The following is a 24,779-nucleotide window of genomic DNA, read 5'->3' on the forward strand; positions in this document are numbered from 1 at the left end:
CAGTTCTGAACATCTGCCTCTGCAGAGCATCACACAACATATCTCAGATTCTTGGGTCTTTTTTAAGAGAATATGACAGTTTTGTTTTGAATATATATTATTCATCTATAAAATATAAAGAAAAATAAAAGTTGAAATACATTTGGCATACTGATCTGTACTTTTATCGGGACAAGGAACCATGAAAATTTTTAGTTTACATCGAGACTTCAGTATCACTGATATATTGTATGCTCACTTGTCAGATTCTGATAATCAATGTTAAATCTTTAAAGATTAGTTGCAAATATCTATTCATAATATTATACAGAACCTGTCCATTTCACTCAGTGAAAGCAATAATAGAAAAGTAAAATGGCTAAACAACTAAGAATAGTGTAGAGTTATCTCACCTTACAGATAAGTTAAAGACTTTTTGAGGATCTCCATTTTGTATCAAATAAGTAATTGGATCTCCTTCTCTGTCTGTAGCCTAAAAAACAAAAAAAATAATCATAAGTAGCCATAAACAGAATGTTTTTAAACCAAAATCACATGATCACCAAGTCTGAGACTGTGGTTAAAATCTTTAGCTAAAGTGGAGAGTATGTGTATTTGACTCTGATTTCAGAATCAGACTACACAGGGTTTGTTGGTAGTCTGTAACCTGGAACACACAGCTTTGTTTAGGGTCTTTGAGCATAAAATTTAAGAAATTTATGAACAAGACTATTTACAAAGTTGTTGAATTCGTTTAGCAAAATGCCATGGATAAAACAATTGGTTAGTAGCATTTTGTGCAAAATCTTTAAAATATCTAGTATACATAACATTTTATCATAAATTAATTCATATATTTGTATATTAAAATGACCACACAATAAAACACTTATTGTGAATTCATACTTTTGTATGATATTGCCTCTTTTATATATTGTCCTAGACATCTGATTGCTATCTATTTTATCTTTGCCACCTGCTTTCACTTTGACTGTAAAATATTTTCTCACAGCCTCAAATCAAGTATCAGAAATGCAGTATGGCCGCTATTTATTCAGCTACGAGACATATATAATGTACAGATGTCTGAGCCTGGAGATTCTAATTCAATGGGATACACTGATTTCACAAAGAGTTTCCTTTGCTGTTCAGGTGAAGAAAAGGTAAACCTACAGAGTTCAATCTTATCTCACTGGGATGTCATAGCATAAAATGTAAAGTGTTAAATTACATATTCCACCTGACTTTATCTGAAGGCTTCATGCTGGCCCTTGCAAAACTATCAAAAAACTTAACAGCTGTAATTCTTTCATTTGGTTTTAGTACAATTTTACTATAAATTATTTTATTTAATTCCATTATAATGAGGAAAAGCTTCATATAAACATACTTTTCAAAGTATCACAGCTTGTAAACGATTTTTGTAGCCAGCCAAGAATCTTTCAGTTCTTGCTTGAGGGTTTTTTATCCATTGTTCCTTGGAAAATTCTTCCAGTTCTGTGAGATTCCTTGGTCGTATTGCATGCACTGCTATTTTGTGGTTTAGTTGCAAATTTTCAATGATGTTCAGATCAAGGGACTGTGAGTGCATTTGGAAAAAATTCAGCTTGCGCATTTTGAGGTAGTATATTGTGGATTTTGGTGTGTGTTTAGGAACTTTATCCATTGGTAGATGCTAAACTCTTTTCAACTTAAGCTTTTTTTTGCAGATGGTGATAGGTTTACATCAAGAAGTGTCATGTCGGACGCTGTTCACACCACAGCATCCGGCAGGCAGAGGTAGTTCCACCTCCAGCCACTATAGCCTCAGTGGCGCCGGCCTGATCTTCAGGCTCTCGGGGGTTAATCCTGCTGGAGACCAGGTTGGATGGTTAGTCACGCCCACGGTCTTTAAATAGTCATGCTGGCCTATGGGCGTCGCCGATTATAGCTTGTGTTTCATACCAAGTGGTTCCGGTCTGGAGTGGAGGTGTTCAAGAGAGAGAGATTCATATCTGGTGTCGTATGATCCGTCGTTATCCTTTCTCCTTCCCATATTTGTGTTTAGTTGTGCCCTGTTCACATTACTGTTTATTCCTGTGTGTGTGCGGCGCAGTGCAGTTTAAGTTCTCCCTGTCTGTCATTATTTGTGTGGGAGCTTTGGTGGTGACTTCTCACTGGGTGGAGGGTGGAGGGTTAAGTGCAGGGCTGAGCAGGAGATAAGGAAAGGTCGGAGGCTCAGGCATTTGCACCTTCAGCAAAAACCCTGGGTTGAGGGTCAGACAGGGTTTCCCCTAGTAAAGGGACACCACAGGGGCCCCGGGTCTTTCAGCCTCAGTTGAACTAAGCCCCCGTGACATTATAATCGGCCCACATTTTTTCAGGAGTCCATGGATCCATTAGATTCCATAACCCGCCAGTTGGCGGCGCTGTCCATACAGGTCTCCGAGTTGAATGGGGCAGTTCAGCAGCAGGGCCTGGTAGTAGCAAAGGTGCAAACGGCATCTGCAGGTATCGGTGCAGAGCCGAAGTTTCCGCTGCCAGAACGATTTTCAGGCGATCGCAGCAAATTTGTCGTATTTCGGGAGGCCTGCAAATTATACTTCCGCATGCGGCCAATATCCTCAGGTAATGAGGCCCAGCGAGTAGGGCTGGTGTTGTCATTACTGAGTGGTGACCCCCAAGCATGGGCATTTTCCTTACCACCTGACTCTGCTACATTTCATTCGGTCGATAATGTTTTTTCTGCCCTCGGGCTCATTTACGATGACCCTGACCGACTGGCTCTAGCAGAATCTAAAATCCGCGCCCTCCGCCAGGGGGAGCGCTTGGCAGAAGACTATTGTTCGGAATTTCGCCGCTGGGCTGTAGACACACAGTGGAATATCCCAGCACTGCGGAGCCAGTTTATTCATGGGGTTTCAGGGAGGGTGAAACAAGCCCTCCTGATGTATGAGACTCCGGCATCATTGGAGTCTGCCATGAGTTTGGTGATACGTATTGATCGCCGTTTTCGTCAGGGGGCACAGGAGACGCTACCTCTGGGGGAAAACAGAGGTGCAGGTGTGGTTGAAGTAGATGAGTCCCCTGAACTTATGCAGATTGCTGGCGTGGCACAGGTTCGGCCTCGCGCTCCGGGAGTCCAGAAGTCCGGAGCATGTTTCTACTGTGGTAAAGGTGGTCATTATGTTAACGTTTGCCCGGTACTACCTAAGAGGGTCACACCGGCGGAAAACTGTTAAGCTCAGAGGGTATGGAGGAGACCCAACTGAGCGTATGCATATCCTCCATGATGGTATCTCAATGTATGCTCCCTGCCAAGGTTATTGTCGCCGGCAGAGAGCTACCTATATCTGTGTTTGTGGATAGCGGTTCCGCCACCAATCTCATAGATGAGGAGTTTGCACACACCGCCGGGTTTAAGATTGAAAAACTTCCTCACCCCATACAGGTGGTGACCATTAATGCTGTTCCCCTCCCTCAAGGGGAGATTACTGAGTTTGTGGCAGAGGTGAAACTCCACATTGGGGTCCTACATTCTGAGTCGGTTACATGTAGGGTCCTCCGTAATCTCCCAGCTCAAATGGTCCTGGGTTTTCCATGGCTGTCCAGGCACAACCCGGTAATTGATTGGAAAACTCAGGACATAGTACAATGGAGTGGTTTCTGCCAAGACAATTGCTTGGCCACATGTGTGTCCGCCGTGACGCCCAGCCTGCCGGAGGCTTTGCAGGATTTCGCGGATGTTTTCTCTGAGAAGGGTTGCTCAGAACTGCCTCCACATAGAGCCTATGACTGTGCTATTAGGCTAAAACCCGGGGCCAAATTACCTAAGGCCAGGATGTTTAATATTTCTGGTCCTGAGAGACAAGCTCTGAAAGACTACATCGCGGAGAGTCTGAGCAAAGGTCACATCCGGCCTTCGTCCTCGCCTGTAGCCGCGGGGTTTTTCTTCATTAAGAAGAAAGATGGGGGGTTACGCCCGTGTCTGGATTTCCGAGAGTTAAACCAGATTACTATCCGTGATCCCTACCCAATGCCGTTGATCCCGGATTTGTTCAACCAGGTAGCGGGGGCAAAATGGTTTTCCAAGCTGGACCTCAGGGGGGCGTATAACCTCATAAGGGTCCGTCAGGGGGATGAGTGGAAGACGGCGTTTAACACTCCTGAGGGTCATTTTGAGAGTCTGGTTATGCCGTTTGGGTTGACCACCGCGCCTGCCGTTTTCCAACATTTTATTAATGATGTCTTTGCTCATGTCCTGGGGAGATTTGTGATTGTATACCTGGATGATATCCTCATTTATTCTAGCGATCGGGACACTCATTTGCAGCATGTTAGGCAGGTGTTACAGTTGCTCCGGGAGAACCAGCTCTATGCTAAGCTGGAAAAATGTTTATTTTTTGTCCAGGAGTTGCCCTTTTTGGGATATATTGTGTCCGCAGCTGGTTTTAAAATGGACACCGCTAAGGTGCAAGCGGTGTTGCAATGGGAGAGGCCGGAGAGTCTGAAAGCACTCCAGCGGTTCCTGGGGTTTGCGAATTATTATAGGAAATTTATAAAACACTTTTCGACTGTCGCCAAACCGCTCACGGACATGACAAAAAAGGGTGCCGATCTGGCGAACTGGCCTGAGGTGGCTATACGTGCATTTGAGCGTCTGAAGAATAGTTTTGCTTCAGCCCCCATTCTGGTGCAACCAGACGTGTCTAAACCTTTTGTGGTAGAGGTTGATGCGTCGGAGGTGGGAGTGGGGGCAGTACTGTCTCAAGGCTCGTCCTTGAGCGAGATGCATCCATGCGCCTACTTCTCCAAGAAGTTGTCGCCGGCCGAACGGAATTATGATATCGGCAACAGGGAGTTGTTGGCCATCAAACTGGCTTTTGAGGAATGGCGACACTTCTTGGAGGGGGCGGCTCACCAGGTCACAGTTATCACCGACCATAAGAATCTGCTCTACCTGGAGTCGGCCAAGCGTCTGTCTCCTAGGCAGGCTCGCTGGGCATTGTTTTTTACTCGTTTCAATTTTCTTGTGACGTACCGTCCCGGGGCTAAAAACACCAAGGCGGATGCTTTGTCTAGGTGTTTTCCGGGGGGAGAACCTCGGGAAGAGCCGGTACCCATCCTCCAGAAAGGGGTAGTGGTCTCGGCTCTCACGACTGAGGTAGAGGCGGAGATTGCCGAGGCCCAAGAGGAGGTACCACCAGGACTTCCCGCCAACAAATCATTTGTACCCCTGCATCTTCGGCCTAAGGTGTTGAAGGAACACCACGATTCGGTACTGGCTGGTCACCCAGGGGTGAAGGGCACCTTAGAGCTGGTATCGCGTCGTTTCTGGTGGCCCAAAATCCGGCAGGACGTGGTCTCGTACGTGGCAGCTTGCATCACGTGCGCTAGGGCTAAGTCACCCCGAACCCGTCCTGCTGGCACGCTACAGCCTCTGGGGGTACCCAATAGGCCATGGACAGAAATCTCCATGGATTTTATCACTGACTTGCCAGCCTCGGCAGGGAACACGGTCATCCTGGTGGTGGTTGACCGTTTTTCAAAGATGGCGCATTTTGTGGCGTTGTCCTCTTTGCCCAATGCTAAGACGTTGGCTCAGGTATTTGTGAAGGAGGTGGTCAGACTCCACGGAGTACCGTCTGACATAGTATCTGATAGGGGTACGCAATTTGTGGCGAGGTTTTGGAAAGCTTTTTGCTCAAGGTTGGGGATCAAGTTGTCACATTCATCGGCGTTTCATCCACAGTCTAATGGACAAACTGAGCGCATGAACCAAAATCTTGAACAGTATTTACGATGCTTTGTGTCCGACAACCAGGAGGAGTGGTCTACTTTCCTTCCTCTGGCCGAATTCGCATTAAATAATCACCGCCAAGAGTCATCAGGAGAGTCTCCATTCTTTTGTGTGTACGGTCAACATCCTCAGTTTTGTACCTTACGTCAGGGTGACTCCGGGGGTGTCCCGGAGGAGGATCAGCTAGGAGCCCAATTGTCATCAGTCTGGAGGCGGGTGAAACAGCGTTTGTTGAGCATGAGTGCCAGGTACAAACGGGTGGCTGACAGTAGACGCGTGCCAGGTCCGGACCTGTGTGTGGGTGAATGGGTGTGGTTAGCTACGAAGAACATAAAACTCAAAATCCCTTCTTTAAAACTGGGTCCAAGGTTTATTGGGCCTTTTAGGATTTCTGCCATCATTAACCCAGTGGCTTATCGGTTGGAACTTCCCGCAGTGTACAAGATACACAACGTGTTTCACAGGGCTTTATTGAAAAAGGTGGTAGGCTCTGTGGACACAACGCCGATGCCACCTCCAGTCATGGTGGATGGCGAGTTAGAGTTCGAGGTCTCCAAGGTAGTGGACTCTCGAGTAGTACGCCGTACTCTTCAGTATTTGGTGCACTGGCGGGGGTATGGTCCAGAGGAGAGGTCTTGGGTTCCAGCCTCAGACATACATGCGGATCGGCTGGTCAGTTCTTTTCACCGTCGTCATCCGGACAAGCCGGGTCCTATGAGTCTTGAGGGCCCTGGGGTCCCTCGTAGAAGACGGGGTACTGTCATGTCGGACGCTGTTCACACCACAGCATCCGGCAGGCAGAGGTAGTTCCACCTCCAGCCACTATAGCCTCAGTGGCGCCGGCCTGATCTTCAGGCTCTCGGGGGTTAATCCTGCTGGAGACCAGGTTGGATGGTTAGTCACGCCCACGGTCTTTAAATAGTCATGCTGGCCTATGGGCGTCGCCGATTATAGCTTGTGTTTCATACCAAGTGGTTCCGGTCTGGAGTGGAGGTGTTCAAGAGAGAGAGATTCATATCTGGTGTCGTATGATCCGTCGTTATCCTTTCTCCTTCCCATATTTGTGTTTAGTTGTGCCCTGTTCACATTACTGTTTATTCCTGTGTGTGTGCGGCGCAGTGCAGTTTAAGTTCTCCCTGTCTGTCATTATTTGTGTGGGAGCTTTGGTGGTGACTTCTCACTGGGTGGAGGGTGGAGGGTTAAGTGCAGGGCTGAGCAGGAGATAAGGAAAGGTCGGAGGCTCAGGCATTTGCACCTTCAGCAAAAACCCTGGGTTGAGGGTCAGACAGGGTTTCCCCTAGTAAAGGGACACCACAGGGGCCCCGGGTCTTTCAGCCTCAGTTGAACTAAGCCCCCGTGACAGAAGTTGTTGAAATTTCACATTGAATCCATTCTTTCCTCTACCCGTAAAATTTTCCCTGTGTCATTGGCTGCAACACAACCCCATAGCAAAATAAATCCACCACAATGCCTAATGGTTGGCGAGATGTTTTTTTCCTGAAATGATGTGATCTTTTTTTCTCCACACATACCTTTGATCATTGTGGCCAAAGAGTTCTATTTTAACATCACTGGTCCACAGGACTTGGTTCCAAAATGCATCAGACTTGTTTAGATGTTCTTTTGAATACTCTGATGTTGACTTTTATGCTGAGAATGCAGGAGAGGTTTTCTTTTGATGACTCATTCATGAAGGCAACATTTGTGCAGGTGTCTCTGACCAGTAAAACAATATGTTACAACTCCAGAGTCTACAAAATCTTTCTGAAGGTTATTTGCAGTCAAGCAGGGATTCTGATTTGGCTTTCTAGCAATCCTACAAGGAGCTCTCACGTAAATTTTGCTTGGTCTTCTGGACCTTATCTCAACCTCTACTGCTCCTGTTAACTGCCATTACTTACTTTCTTACAGCTTAAAAATGCTTTGATATCTTCCTATAGCCTACTTTTGCTTTGTGAGCCTCCACCATTTTCATTTTCAAAGTGCTAGACAGGTGCTTAGAAGAACCCATGGCGGCTGCTTTTTGGCACAAGTTTAAAGGAGGCTGGTTTTTATGAAGCTAGGAAATTTGCATAGCCTTTCCTAACAATAATAGTGAACAAGCCATAACTCTAACAGGCTAATTAAGGTCTTAAACCTTGGTCAAAGTTATTTGAGCATACAAGTCTCCAAGGGTACCCAAACGTTTGCATTCACCCATTTTTTTTTTTGCAATTTTTAAAATGTAAAAAAATTTTTTTTTGCCTAAATATAAAGGAAATGTAACATCTTTAACTTTAGGCCTTTTAGTGATCATTTCATCTTCAATTTGCTTAACTGTTCATAATAACCGTTATTTTAACCAGAAGTATGGCATTTTTAAATAAAGATTTTGTTCATTAACTTTGGAAATTCTTGGCCTTCTCTTTTGAGGGTTGTGCATGCCAACAGTAAAACATCATGGATTCTTACTGATTTTTTCCCTCACAAATTTCTATGTGATATCTGAAAATTTTTGCCAAAATTTAGTGCTAAAATACTGTATAACATGAAATTAAAGGCAATTGTCAATTTTTTTTGATTCTCTGTATAAACTTTAACAATCACTATGGACAAATGAAGCTTCAGGATGCATGTGCTTCTCTTGAATTGATTTGTTCTGTATTTCATCTCTTTTTAGTTCAAGCAACCAAGTTATCAGAGGTTTTGCACAACACAACATAACTGCTGAAAGCATCTACCCTGTCAGGGCCATTGTTTTGCATAAAAGTTAATGATAACTGAAACTAAAATACCTGCAGGTTTAGTAGAATAGCTCCTATACGCATTGCTTCACTGACTTCAAGGTTGTACATCAATTGCGCAAAGCGTGGAGGACTCTGGTTGTTCGGTGGTAAAACTTCAATGTAAACAGTGGTAATGGAGCTTCTGTAATCAACAAAAGAAAAATTTATAATTGACAGCTTTAAGTGTAAGTAAAAAGGGATTAAACCTTGATATAACAGAAACTGAAAAAGTTGAAAATGTCTAATTGTCAGCCTGAAGGATTTACAGTAGGGATGAGCTAATCTTTTGAAATTTGAATTCATCAGCTTCACTGTACCTTCCAAGAAAATAAGATATGCAGAGAATACTTTTACAATGTATATATATGCTGAAAAAACCTTTATTACCTAGAAAAAAGCATATAACACTGAAGTATCCCATTACTGTACTGAACCCCTTTGAACTCATTAAAGCAAAAATTGTCTTGATATTTTTCCCACGTCAATTTAACCTCTGTAACTAGTGGAAAATGCATGTTATTTGGTTGTAACCAACAGCTTATTTAACACGACAATGCATTATCAGACTATGCTACTAAATTATCAGATAATGCTACTAAATACTATGCTACTTAAATTTTAAAAATGGTCCAAAAATTATCCCTTTTTTAGGGAAGATTCATGATTTGCTGGTGCTCATGTATAAGCAGTGAAAAAGCCATGGCTTTTTCACAATGGATGGCAAAAGGTGAGGTCACATTTCACAAGCAAGTACCTGCAACAGGCTGCTGTCTTGTTCTTTCGTGCTGCAGTACCACACCACACTCTGATATAAGCCTTTCTGATGCTATCTGTGATGATGAGCTGTGTTCTGATCACTTATATCTAGGCTCTAAAACCCTAAAATGAGCAATGGTTTTCCTGCTCACATTTTCTAAGCTGCCTGTGACTGCCTCACCTGATTAACTGTGCTAGATCATGTGATTTTATGTCTGCAAGGAATTATGGGGAAGTCTGTTCTCAATTTGATGCATTCTTCAACAATGTGTGAATGCGGTACCACGCATATTTTGTGTTTCTAATTCTCATTAATTGAATCTCAATTTGTGCAAATTTGCTGAGGTTTGCAAATGTCAGTAAGTTTGACATACAGTTGTGGCCAAAAGTATTGACACCCCTGCAATTCTGTCAGATAATACTCAGTTTCTTCCTGAAAATGATTTCAAACACAAATTCTTTGGTATTATTATCTTCATTTAATTTGTCTTAAATGAAAAAACACAAAAAGAATTGTCCTAAAGCCAAATTGGATATAATTCCACACCAAACATAAAAAAGAGGGTGGACTAAAGTATTGGCACTGTTCGAAAAATCATGTGATGCTTCTCTAATTTGTGTAATTAACAGCACCTGTAACTTACCTGTGGCACCTAACAGGTGTTGGCAATAACTAAATCACACTTGCAGCCAGTTGACATGGATTAAAGTTGACTCAACCTCTGTCCTGTGTCCTTGTGTGTACCAAATTGAGCATGGAGAAAAGAAAGAAGACCAAAGAACTGTCTGAGGACTTGAGAAACCAAATTGTGAGGAAGCATGAGCAATCTCAAGGCTTCAAGTCCATCTCCAAAGACCTGAATGTTCCTGTGTCTACCGTGCGCAGTGTCATCAAGAAGTTTAAAGCCCATGGCACTGTGGCTAACCTCCCTAGATGTGAACGGAAAACAAAAATTGACAAGAGATTTCAACACAAGATTGTGCGGATGTTGAAATGTGAAATGTGCTGTCAAGAGAAATGTGCTGTCTTCCAGGTGCAAAAATTAAAGATGTGTCTGACAGGATATCAGGACTCTTCAGACCTACAGATGACTACCCATTCCTGCTACTACATGTGGGGACAAATGACACCGCAAGAAACGACCTGGAAACCATCTGCAGAGACTTTGAAGACTTAGGCAAGAAAGTGAAAGAACTGGGAGCGCAGGTGGTCTTCTCTTCCATCCTCCCAGTGGATGGCCATGGAACAAGGAGGTGGAATAAGATTCTGCAGGTGAACAACTGGCTACATCGAAGGTGCCGTCAGCAACGATTTGGATTTCTGGATCACGGAGTGAACTACTTATACGATGGACTACTTGCTAGAGATGGGGTGCACCTTACGAAGACTGGAAAGCATGTATTTGGAAGTCGCCTTGCTACACTTGTAAGGAGAGCTTTAAACTAGAACAACATGGGAAGGGAAGCAAAAGACCAGAAAAAGCCATACACCTGACAAATGCTATTGAGAACTCTGCTATTAGAAGTGGAAAGGAAGAACAAAGACGAAAGAATCTAATTAATAAAAATATTGGAGAAAGAGAAACCAATCACAAACTAAAATGTTTCTATACTAATGCACAAAGCATGGGCAACAAACAAGGAGAACTGGAACTACTAACACATGAAAAGAAATATGATGTCATTGGAATCACTGAAACTTGGTGGGACAATACACATGATTGGAATACAAGGATAGTAGGATACAACTTATTTGCAAGAAACAGACTTGATAAACGAGGAGGGGGTGTCGCATTGTATGTTAGAAACGCGTATATCTGCACAGAGATTGAAGCTTCAGAGACTGGGAGTTCTGTGGAAACTGTTTGGGTAAGAATACAAGGACAGAACAATGGAAAGGACACCATTGTAGGCATTTACTACAGGCCGCCTGTGCAAGCTGAAGATATGGATGAACTCTTTATGCATCAAATGGCCAAGTTCTCCAAAAAATATGACATAGTTGTCATGGGAGATTTCAACTATCCAGACATTTGTTGGGAATCTCTCTCAGGCAAAACTAACAGGTCAAGGAAATTCTTATCCTCTCTTGCTGACAACTTTATCTTCCATAAGGTAAGGGAGAAAACAAGGGGAACTGCTACCTTGGATCTAATCCTTATAAACAGGGAGGAAATGGTTGAGGAGGTAAAAGTGGCTGGGACCCTAGGAGGTAGCGACCATGCTATTTTAGAATTTTAGATAACTAGAGGTGGAAGACCTGTGAAGACTCAGACGTCAAGGTTAGATTTCAGAAAGGCAGATTTTAAGGGATTCAGAAAGAGAATTGGAGGGATCCAATGGCTGGATATCCTTAAAGACAAAAATGTCCAGGAAGGATGGGAAATCTTGAAAAATGAAATTCTCAAAGCACAGTTGTTATCAATTCCGAAAAGAGGGAAGAATAGGAAGCATTTAAGGAAACCAGGATGGATGAACACAGAACTTAAGCACATGCTAAAAAGGAAGAAAAAAATGTTTATAAAATGGAAAGAGGGAGGCATATCTAAAGAAGAATATAATGCTGTCTGCAGAACCTGCAGGGCACAAATCAGATTATCTGAAAATGAATTGAGGCTTGCAAGAGATGTCAAAAGCAATAATAAAGGATTTTGGGGATATGTCAAAAGTAAAAGAAAAGTCAAAGATGCTATAGGATTTTTACAGGATGAAAATGATGAAATGGTAAGACAGGATGTTGAGAAGGCTGAACTTTTAAATTCCTATTTTGCATCTGTTTTCTCTCAGAAAGGAAATGTAACATCAACTGTTCTTCACTGTCCTATTAAGGGAATAGAAGAATCCAGGACATCTATAAACAGAAAGATAGTGAGGAAACACTTAGCTAACCTAAATGAATTCAAGTCTCCAGGTCCAGATGAATTACACCCCAGAGTACTGAAGGAGACAGCAGAAGAAATTTTTGAACCCCTCTCCATAATCTTTGAAAATTGTTGGAGAACAGGAGAAGTGCCAGAAGACTGGAGAAGAGCAAATGTTGTTCCTATCTTCAAAAAGGGGAAGAAGGTGGACCCAGGCAACTATAGGCCGGTGAGTCTGACTTCTATACCAGGAAAGATCTTTGAACAAATTATTAAACAACATGTATGTCAATACCTGGATAAGAATGAAGTGATTAAACAGAGTCAGCATGGGTTTGTAACTAATAAGTCATGTCAGACTAACTTAATTTCCTTCTATGACGGTATCACTGATTGGGTGGATCAAGGAAATGCTGTAGATATAGTATATCTTGACTTCAGCAAAGCATTTGACAAAGTCTCTCATACAATCCTTATTGAAAAAATGACTAAGTATGAATGGACAAGGCAACTGTTAGGTGGATTCATAACTGGCTTAGTGATCGGACCCAAAGAGTGGTCGTAAATGGCTGCACATCCAGTTGGAAGAATGTCTCAAGTGGGGTAAAACAGGGCTCTGTCCTGGGCCCTGTATTGTTCAACATCTTTATCAACGATTTAGATGAAGGAATTGAGGGTAAACTGATTAAATTTGCTGATGACACAAAGCTAGGAGGGATAGCTAATGCTAGAGAAGAGAGAGAGAGGATTCAAAACAATTTAAATAAACTGGAGAAGTGGGCAGCAACTAACAGAATGGTTTTTAACAGGGAGAAATGCAAAGTACTACATCTGGGCAATAAAAATGAAAAAAGCATATATAGAATGGGAGGAATAGGGCTATGTGACAGCACATGTGAAAAAGACTTGGGTATACTAATAGATCACAGACTGAATATGAGTCAACAGTGTGATGCAGCAGCAAAAAAGGCAAATGCAATTCTAGGATGTATTAACAGAAGCATACAGTCTAGATCACGTGAATTCATTATTTCCCTCTACTCCTCTTTGGTCAGACCTCATCTGGAATATTGTGTCCAGTTTTGGGCACCACATTTTAAAAAAGACATCAACAAACTGGAGCAAGTTCAGAAAAGAGCGACCAGAATGGTGACCGGTCTGCAAACCCTGTCTTATGAGGAAAGGTTGCAGGATTTGGGAATGTTTAGTTTGCAAAAGAGAAGACTGAGAGGAGACTTAATAGCTGTCTACAAATATCTAAAGGGCTGTCACATTGTAGAAGGATCAACTTTATTCTCAGTTGCACAAGGAAAGACTAGAAGCAATGGGATGAAACTGAATGGGAGGAGACACAGATTAGATATTAGAAAAAACTTTTTGACAGTTAGAGTGATCAATGAGTGGAACAGGCTGCCACGAGAAGTGGTGAGTTCTCCTTCAATGGATGTCTTCAAACAGAGGCTGGACAGACATCTGACTGGGATGATTTAGCGAATCCTGCTTTGAGCAGGGGGTTGGACCAGATGGCCCAGGAGGTCCCTTCCAACTCTACGATTCTGATTCTATGATTCTGGATAAAGAACCTCGACTAACATCCAAACAAGTTCAAGCTGCCCTGCAGTCCGAGGGTACAACAGTGTCAACCCGTACTATCCGTCGGCGTCTGAATGAAAAGGGACAGTATGGTAGGAAGACCCCACTTCTTACCCCGAGACGTAAAAAAGCCAGGCTGGAGTTTGCCAAAACTTACCTGAAAAAGCCTTAAACGTTTTGGAAGAATGTTCTCTGGTCAGATGAGACAAAAGTAGAGCTTTTTGGGCAAAGGCATCAACATAGAGTTTACAGGAGAAAAAAAGAGGCATTCAAAGAAAAGAACATGGTCCCTACAATCAAACATGGCAGAAGTTCCATGATATTTTGGGGTTGCTTTGCTGCCTCTGGCACTGGACTGCTTGACCGTGTGCATGGCATTATGAAGTCTGAAGACTACCAACAAATTTTGCAGCATAATGTAGGGCCCAGTGTGAGAAAAGTTGGGTCTCCCTCAGAGGTCATGGGTCTTCCAGCAGGACAATGACCCAAAACACACTTCAAAAAGCACTAGAAAATGGTTTGAGAGAAAGCACTGGAGACTTCTACGGTGGCCAGTAATGAGTCCTGACCTGAATGCCATAGAACACCTGTGGAGAGATCTAAAAATGGCAGTTTGGAGAAGGCACCCTTCAAATATCAGGGACCTGGAGCAGTTTGCCAAAGAAGAATCTTCTAAAATTCAAGCAGAGCATTGTAAGAAACTCATTGATGGTTACCGGAAGCGGTTGGTCGCAGTTATTTTGGCTAAAGGTTGTGCAACCAAGTATTAGGCTGAGGGTGGCAATACTTTTGTCTGGCCCATTTTTGAAGTTTTGTGTGAAATGATCAATATTTTGCTTTTTGCTTCATTCTCTTTTGTGTTTTTTCATTTAAGACAAATTAAATGCAGATAATACCAAAGAATTTGTGTTTGCAATCATTTTCAGGAAGAAACTGAGTATTACCTGACAGAACTGCAGGGGTGTCAATACTTTTGGCCACAACTGTAGAGTAGATTTTGCAGTGGATTTATTCACTCATCTATAACTTACAACAATCATCAAAAATAACTAATATTGTAATGAGGTACAAATAAATTATGTCTGCTTTCCTCCTTTCATACTTTCCTCTTATCTGCTTCAGCCAACTAAAAACAGGATAGAGTTAGAGTCCCGTTCACATAGCAATGCACCAGCGATCCCGACAACGATGCAATCTGGTAGGGATCGCTGGTGCGTCGTTAAATGATCGCTAGTAAGATGTCAAACAGGCAGATCTCTTCAACGACGCACCAGCGATCCCGACAACGATACGACTTTGTAAGGATCACTGGTATATTGTCACACAGCAGCCATTCTGAATGATTCTAGCCTGCGTCCCTGAGTTCTGCATCGCCAACGAGGTCGCTCATCAGCGTCAAACATAGCAATGCATGCTGGCCAGCAGGACGCCGACGATGAAAAAATGGCCAATGACATTCAAGCACGATCAGCGATATATAGTGGGGGGGCCGGTCGCCGCAATGTGTCACATGTAGCGAGATCGCTGTTGTGTCACAAAATCGGTGACGCATTAGTGATCTCACTAGTGATATTGCTATGTAAGACTGGGCCTTAAGTCTTTGCCTAATGTTCCAACATTGCAAACAGAAACAAAGGAGAAGGTTTCTGCTGAAACAAGTTACCTGCTTGTAATAACTGCTTTTCCATAAAGTTATTATGTTTTTGTGAGTTTAAATTGTGATATAACGCAGTATGGTATCAAGAAAGACAAATGTATCATATGTTGCAACTATTTTTCTGTAGTATTTAAACTTTCTATCCCAATTATGCTCAAATTCATCCAGATAACTATATATTTGTATCATAATAACTTCTAAAGACTGAGTCAATCAACATTTTCAAGGAGAAGAAAATAGCGTAATTTTTTAAAAATTCAATAGTCAGTAGCAAAATATCACAATTTTGTAAAAAAAATTAAGATTATGGTTAGAAAAAATGCAGCTGTCAACCATATCTTTCTTTAATGGGTCAGGCTAACCTGGGAGATCTGGAGATAAAAGATCACTGTATATTTTGAATTGCAGATAGTGTTGAGCTTTCCGATACCGCAAGTATCAGGTATCGGCCGATATTTGCCGTATCGGAATTCCGATACCGAGTACCGATACTTTTTTCGTATCGGATACCAGAATCGGAAGTCCAAAATGCAATGAGCCACTTTTGTGGCTCTGATTGACTGCCGAAATGACGTCATCATGATGCGCTGTCTGTGCGCATCATGATGATGTCAGTTCGGGCCTTCGGGGGCGCTGTGCCAACTGTTCGGGGGGCTGTGCCGGCCTGCCAGTGGTCTGTGCAGGCTCCGGTGGTCTGTGCCGGCCTGCCGGGGGGCTGTGCCGGCCTGCCGGTGGTCTGTGCAGGCTCCGGTGGTCTGTGCCGGCGTGCCGGTAGTCTGTGCAGGCTCCGGTGGTCTGTGCCGGCCTGCCGGAAGGCTGTGCAGGCTCCGGTGGTCTGTGCAGGCCTGCCGGTGGTCTGTGCAGGCTCGGGGGTCTGTGCAGGCATCGTCCGATGGAACTACAAGTCCCATCGGGCGATGCCTGCTACCATGACAGTGATTGACACATTAGCCAATGATGGGACAGTAGTAGTCCCATCATCCGGCTAATGTGTTGAATGTAAAAAAAAAAAAAAAAAAAAAAAATTACATGCTACATACATGCTACATACATACAACATGCATACTACATATATACTGCATGTAACATACATACTACATACATGCTACATACTACATACATGTAACATACATACTACATACATGCTACATGCTACATACATACTACATATATACTACATGCATGCAACCTACATACTACATATATACTACATGTAACATACATACTACATACATGCTACATACTACATGCATGCTACATACTACATACATGCTACATACATACTACATACATAATACATATATACTACATGCATGCAACATACATACAGCATATATACTACATGCATGCAACATGCATACTACATATATACTATATATACTTCATGTAACATACATACTACATATATACTACATGCAACATGCATACTACATACATGCTACATACATACTACATACATAATACATATATACTACATGCATGCAACATACATACAACATATATACTACATGCATGCAACATGCATACTACATATATACTATATATACTACATGTAACATACATACTACATACATACACTACATGCATGCAACATACATACTACATATATATACCACATGCATGCAACATGCATACTACATATATACTGCATATATACTACATACAATACATACATATAGACATACAGTACATATAACATAGAGTACATACTTACCGTCACTTGTCACTTTGATCCCCAAAGCCATTGCCGTCTGAGGAATAAATATCAAAATAAAAAAACACCAATATACTTACCCCGATCCGCAGAAGTCCACGAGGGTCCCACGTCCATCTTGCGTGGAGAACAGCAGCATCAGCTGATGCTACCGTTCTCTACCAGCTCCAGGAATACAATGACGGGAGGTAGGTATCCTTCCGCACTGTATTCCTCCACCACTGTAAAAAAAAAAAGTCCCTAGTCTCACTTTATGCCATTGCTGCATGGGAATTTCCCACGCAGCAATGGCATAAAGTGAGACTAGGGACTTTTTTTTTTAAAGTGGTGGAGGAATACAGTGCGGAAGGATACCTACCTCCCGTCATTGTATTCCTGGAGCTGGTAGAGAACCGTAGCATCAGCTGATGCTGCTGTTCTCCACGCAAGATGGACGTGGGACCCTTGTGGACTTCTGCGGATCGGGGTAAGTATATTGGTGTTTTTTTATTTTGATATTTATCCCTCAGGTGACAATGGCTTCGGGGATCAAAGTGACAAGTGACGGTGAGTATGTACTCTATGTTTTATGTACTGTATGTCTATATGTATGTATTGTATGTAGTATGTATGTATGTTGCATGCATGTAGTATATATGCAGTATATATGTAGTATGCATGTTGCATGCATGTGGTATGTATGTAGCATGTATGTAGTATGTATGCAGTATGTATGTTGCATGCATGTAGCATGTATGTAGTATGTATGTTGCATGTATGTAGCATGTAGTGTGTATGCATGTAGCATGTATGTAGTATGTATGTTGCATGTATGTAGCATGTAGTGTGTATGTTGCATGTATGTAGCATGTAGTATATATGTAGTATGTATGTTACATATAGTATATATAGTATATATGTAGTATGCATGTTGCATGCATGTAGTATATATGTTGTATGTGTGTTGCATGCATGTAGTATATATGTATTATGTATGTAGTATGTATGTAGCATGTATGTAGTATGTAGCATGCATGTAGTATGTAGCATGTATGTAGTATGTATCTTACATGTAGTATATATGTAGTATGTATGTTACATGTAGTATATATGTAGTATGTATGTAGCATGTGTGTAGTATGTAGCATGTATGTAGCATGCATGTAGTATGTAGCATGTATGTAGAATGTATGTTACATGTAGTATATATGTAGTATGCATGTTGTATGTATGTAGCATGTATGTAGCATGTAATTTTTTTTTTTTTTTTTTACATTCAACACATTAGCCGGATGATGGGACTACTACTGTCCCATCATTGGCTAATGTGTCAATCACTGTCATGGTAGCAGGCATCGCCCGATGGGACTTGTAGCCCCATCGGACGATGCCTGCACAGACCACCGGAGCCTGCACAGACCACTGGCAGGCCGGCACAGCCCCCCGGCAGGCCGGCACAGACCACCGGAGCCTGCACAGACCACCGGCAGGCCGGCACAGCCCCCCGGCAGGCCGACACAGACCACCGGAGCCTGCACAGACCCCCCGGCAGGCCGGCACAGCCCCCCGAAAGGCCCGTACAGACCCCAGAGAGGCTGTACAAGGCAAAAATAGGTTTTTCTTATTCCAATACCGGAAGTCCCATAGACTTGAATGGGACTTCCGGTATCGAAATCGGCGATACCCGATATTTTTTTTAGATCGGCCGATACCATCCAATCCGATACTTTTAAGTATCGGACGGTATCACTCAACACTAATTGCAGATCTTCCATTTATCCTGTGTATTTGGATCTCATATTAAATGCATTTAGTTCCCTTTGGTGCTGAAGAGGTTAACAACTGTTTCTATGCTAGTCAGAAACATTCAGCATCATTTCAGCTGCTTCTGATCTGGTTGTTATCTCTTCCTATAAAATCTGGCCTGACCCTCTCTGTCCTGGTGGTGAAAGCTCCACTTCCTTGCTCTTAGGAGACACTGTGCTGAATAGAAGTTTGTTGTTGATATTGGAGATTCATCTTCCAGTGCTGTGTGCTAAAGCTAGCTTGTTGAAGTTTGAAGTTGGAGTTGTGGTGTTCTGTAGTTTGCTGTTGGATGTGTGTTTATCCCCTGGTCCCTTGACCCATTTAATTTATTCCTCCTTGTCCTTATCCTGCCCCCTGTTGTTGGTTAGTGCTTTTGTAAGGTAAAGGTTTTCTGTTATCCCTGTTTTGCCTTTACGTCTGGTTTACCTTTTATTTCTGTCCTCATGGTGTAGGGGAGGGGACAGTTTAGGTTTTTTTTCAGGAACATAATAAGTTTGGAATCTTGGGCCTCTCTACCATGCGAGTACCCCCAGGACAGAGATAGCTAGGGTTCCAGCTCCAGTGAAAGTCCCTCTTCCTTACTGAAGATCATTATATTGGGACAATATCATAAATGCAATTAAAAAAATCATAAAATAAATCAACCAAACAAAAAAAATGACTGTGTATCAAAATAGGTGCTAAATCTCCATCAATCAAAATTCTACAAATGTACTTATATTATATTTATACATACCTTCTTTCTGCTAGAGGAGCATTGTCAGAAGCTTTAACGGTAAGGGCAAATGAGTCCCCAACAGTCAGCGTTACTCCTGGAGTGATGGTGATGACTCCTGTTTTGCTATTAATGACAAACTTCCCCTGAGCTCCGGCTAAGATTTCATATGTAATCTGACCATTTACACCTTCATCTGCATCAACAGCTGTAAGCTGGAGATAAAAAAGAACACAAGAAAAACATTTAATTTTAAAATTTCTGTTTCTCCGTGACTTTACTTTAAATCAGATGATGTTAAGATTAGAAGAAACTGTTCCGTTTAGAGAAATAAGTTCCTTAAGCATTCATTAAATGGGATTCAAAAAATGATACTAAATAATAAATGGCAATAGCACATTTCTGAAATATTTCAGGAAGCAGGAAATTAATCAGTTTATAACTACATAGTTTCTAACGTACTGCACTGGGATTATCAGTTCAAAACTAACCAAGGACAAGCTCTGCTTTGAATTTATTTGTATGTCCTCCATGTATTACCCTAGCATGGAGTTTATGTTTAAAAGAATTAGGATTTCAAGTCTATGGAAAGTAAGGATGGATTTTAGTTCTGTCTTGTACAATTAATTGGGGACACTATACCAGGGTGGAGAATTAAATTCCCGAATTGGCAACATTATACCAGGATGGGAATATTATATCAGAAATGGGGACATTAAACCAGGATGGCAAATATTATACCAGAAATGAGGAAATTATACCAGGACGTGGGACATTATACCAGAATGATGACATTATACCAAAATGGGAGCATTATATTATACCTGGGTGGGTGGCATTATAACAGAATGTTGACATTATACCAGAATGAAGGACATTATACCAGGAAGGGAACTTTATATCAGGATAGATGGCATTATACCAGAATGGCGACATTATACAAGGATGGTGCTCTGGATGGGAGAAAATGTTATAGAGTGGGATCCAATATGGAGGATAATATTACAAGAAGGAGCCAGTAGGAGGAAATTAGTACATAAGAGGTTACATGTATGTCTTTATAGGATCTAGAACACTACAAGAGCCCATACAATTAACCAACATGCTGGTGAGGACCAAGGTCTAAATTTTGCACTGGGACCCATCAAACTCCAGTGACTACAGTGTCAAAGTGGATTGCCTTAAAGTAACATGGCACAAGCCATTGATTGATGTCACATAATGTGTCAAATTATACTTTTTGATAACGTAATATCCCAGTGCAGTGATATCTGTGTGAAGGTAATCTTGGCTGCATCTGTTTATAAGCCTCAATCAATGAATAACTGAAGAGATACAGTAAACTGTAACAACAGCAATTGCATATTGAAGGGTTTATGTATGAGTGAAATTTATGACACTTCTGCAGGACATGCCATAAAAGTGTAATAAATATGGATACCATCCCTAGAACCCAAGCCTATCTCCAGAATTGCAGTACCCAATCCCTAATTTTGACTGATACTGCAAACGCGGGAAAGCAAATGTTTTCAGCTGTATTTAGACCTCCAATAGCAGTGAGGGAAGAGAGATGTGCATGTGACACCTGTCAGAATTATGGAAAGGAGGACCATAAGTAACTGTCATAAAACAACTCTTAAGCAGTCTATTTCGTAGAATCAGATTATTCCTGTATATCTAAGTCACAATTAAATATATCAGTAAAAAAGTCCAATTATGCTGCACATCAAATACTGTAACTTTGATTAGATAATAGGTTTATTCGTCACTTATATTATATGATTTCATATAGTGAATATTTAGTAGAGAATTGTCCTTAACCATTGTATTGTTTAATGAGGCCAAACAATGCTGCATACTTGATATTCCTGGACTTAATTAATAATAATAAAGATATCTATTTTACAGTCATTTCTTTGTCTTTCTCACGTTGTAATAACGCAAGTCTCTGACATGTTGAACTGTATAGTTTTGCTTTGCAATATATCTATAAAAATAGGCTATATTGCTTTGTAAAGCTTTGTAAAACTGAATATATTTCAAATGATTTTACAAAAAAACTGCCTGTTTAGAGTAGTGGTATTGAATATAGATGTATCAATAATGAATGCAGATCGGAGGGTTTAGACATTTATTGTCTTTTCTACAACAGAAAGAACAATATGACTGGAAAATCTGTAAAGATGGTATACAAGCAAAATTATTCTGCTACGAAAGACAAAGGAAAAGTGTCGGTGACTTTGCATAAAGCAGTTCCATTCCTTGTTTATAGGGTAGAAACAAGAAACTATTTTTTGCAAGATTCCAAACAGGCAATACCTGCATGTGTATAGAATAAAAGGATTGTCCAGGATTAGATAGACCTTCATTTTTCTTTGAAAACAGCACCACTCTTATCTATTGGTTATGTTAAATTGTCTTATTGTGCAGTCCTGGCCACTGGGATTTCTTGATCCTAATTAAAAAGGATATGAAGTTCCCTGTTTATGTTGGATAGGTGCCTAAACTAGTTCAGGCACTTATTATAGTGAGTTTGAGGTATAGAAACAGCCTAATTACTACATTTTCACTTTGTTCAAAAGTATACACCTTTTTGTGAATTTCTTTAAGAGTGATTTCAGAGAATGTGATAATAATGGCTGCCATCATATTTTTTTTTTGCAACCCATCCAAATCATGTGTCAGGATAGGTTGAAGCTAGAAGAAATATCGCACAAGACATGTGTCTCAATTGTTGGAGGAGCAAACTGCTGACTCTGCTGCAGAGCAAGACTGAAGCAGGAGAAATAAAAAGCTTCTTCTAGGCTTCAGTCCTGTCAGACAGACTAAAGGTACTGTCACACTTAGTGATGCACCAGTGATTCCGACCAGCGATATGACGCCGTCAGGATCGCTGGTGCATCGCTAAGTGGTCGCTAGTGAGCTGCCACACAGGCAGATCTCACCAGCGACATAGCAGAGGACGGGGGTCGCTACTTACCTGTCACATTAGGCGATCCTGACGTCCTCCCGCCCGCATCCACGCTCGTCGCTCGTCTCTCCACAGGAAGCCCAGAAGGAAGCTGGCGACGAGAAACAGTCCAGGACGTTCTCGCGTGATCAGCGATAACCAGCGGGGGAGCGGTCGGACGTAAGTATCAGACATAGCGATGTCGCTAGCAATATCGCTTAGTGTGACTGGCCCTTTAGCAAAATGGGTTTACAAATAAGCACAGAGCAGGATGACGCTGGAAAAAGATTATCAGCAGAGAAGTTTTCTTTAGTTCTACTTCAACCCTGATATATGGCTGAGTAAGCAGATGAAGGTAAGCTAGCTCATAATGCAGCTTCACTGACAATCGAGAAATACTTCTCCAGTGGTAGTTATTCAAGCTGCAATGCATTCAATTCACATGACTAGGAAGGGTTGAACCTTGACTTATATGACAAAGGCCATTTTTATCACATTCACACAAAACTCTTATAAGTACTCTATTTTTTCTCTAATAAAATTCATATATTACGACTGCCTTTTTGGAAAACACCAGAGATTGTCTTATCACTGTGTCTAACATCATGTCCTCCCTCTATCTGAAACTGAACTTGTCAAAAACTGAACTCCTCTTATTTCCTCCCTCTACTAACCTACCCCACATAGCCATTTCCATGTGTGGTTCCACCATTACTCCCCAGCAACATGCCCGCTGTCTTGGGGTCATAATTGATTCAGAACTTTCATTCACCCTCCACATAATAATAATAATAATAATAATAATCTTTATATAGCACCAAAATATTCGGCAGCGCTTTACAGTTTAACAGTTTCAAAACACAAGTCATAAGTAACAACGTTAATAATACAATAATTAAAGCAAAATAAGACGACCCTGCTCGTGAGTGCTTGCAATCTACAATGAGGTGGGGGAGATACAGAGTACAGGTGTGTATTTACAATGGTGTATTTACAATGATGGTCCAGCCATCTTGAGGGAGTGGGGGATAGATGGCGATAGTGAATGGGCTACACACGCACACTTACACATAGAATGACTGTGATTAGCGATCGTGATAGGCTGCTCTGAACAAATGTGCTTTGAGGGAGCGCCTGAAATTATGCAAATTGTGGATAGTCCTGATATCTTGGGTTAGAGCATTCCAGAGGATAGGAGCAGAACGGGCGAAGTCTTGGAGTCAGGATCCTACTCCATCCGATCACTGGCTCGCTCTTGTTATCTGCACCTCAAAAACATTTCTAGAATTCGACCCTTTCTTACTTTCGACTCTGCAAAAACTCTTACTGTTTCTCTTATTCATTCTCGTCTGGGCTATTGTAACTCTCTACTAATCGGTCTCCCTCTTACCAAACTCTCCCCTCTCCAATTTGTCCTGAATGCTGCAGCTAGGATCATATTCCTCATCATTCATTATACTGATGCCTCTACCTTGTTCCAGTCCTTACACTGGCTACCCATCCACTCCAGAATTCAGTATAAACTTATTACCCTCACCCACAAAGCATTCCATGGCTCAGCACCATCCTACATCTCCTCCTTTGTCTCAGCCTAGCCTACCACCCTACCCGTGCCCTCCATTCTGCTAATGACCTGAGGTTAACATCCTCAATAATCAGAGCCTCCCACTCTCATCTCCAAAACTTTTCACGTGCTGCGCCAATTCTTTGGAATGCACTACCCATGTTAATACGATTAATTCCCAATCCCTACAGTTTTAAGCATGCCCTAAAAACACATTTGTTCAGACTGGCCTATCGCCTCAACGCATTAACCTAAATATCCCTGTGTGGCCCATTCAAAATTTTTTACCATGACCAGGTTCCTCGCATCATGTTCTCACATGCTTTATGCATTTAATAGCCCTCTGTGTCTGTATTCTTACATATTTAGACTGTTAACTGGTTCATGCAGCAACAGAAACACCCGATTCTTACACTATGGCTGGTCCAAATAATAAAAGCAATAGTTATCATCCACCTTTCGTGTCTCCCCTTTTTTCTTATAGATTGTAAGCTTGCGAGCAGGGCCCTCACTCCTCTTGGTATCTGTTTTGACCTATGTGTTTATTCGTATGCTGTAATGTCTATTGTGAGTTTTTTCCTGAGCTCTAGCAGTTATGACGCCTCTCTCTGCTTGCTAATCCTGGAGCTCTTAAGGGGGTTTTACACTAAGCAATATCGCT

At 41.8% G+C, this 24,779-nt stretch overlaps 1 protein-coding gene across 2 annotated transcripts in view; it reads right to left on the reverse strand.

The window, feature by feature from the left end:
- Positions 1-24,779, reverse strand: part of PCDH15 (protocadherin related 15) — a 2,659,104-nt gene that overhangs the window by 1,123,558 nt on the left and 1,510,767 nt on the right. For both annotated transcript variants that reach the window (XM_073548247.1, XM_073548246.1), the window contains exons 15-17: positions 19,626-19,819; positions 8,533-8,665; positions 393-472 (exon numbers count right to left, since the gene is read on the reverse strand). In XM_073548247.1, the coding sequence (XP_073404348.1) occupies positions 393-472; positions 8,533-8,665; positions 19,626-19,819 (407 nt within the window). The remainder of the gene's footprint in view (positions 1-392; positions 473-8,532; positions 8,666-19,625; positions 19,820-24,779) is intronic.

Source organism: Dendrobates tinctorius, unplaced genomic scaffold (assembly GCF_039654945.1).
Source record: "Dendrobates tinctorius isolate UK_male_01 unplaced genomic scaffold, ASM3965494v1 ptg000156l, whole genome shotgun sequence".
NCBI classification, from domain to species: domain Eukaryota; kingdom Metazoa; phylum Chordata; class Amphibia; order Anura; family Dendrobatidae; genus Dendrobates; species Dendrobates tinctorius.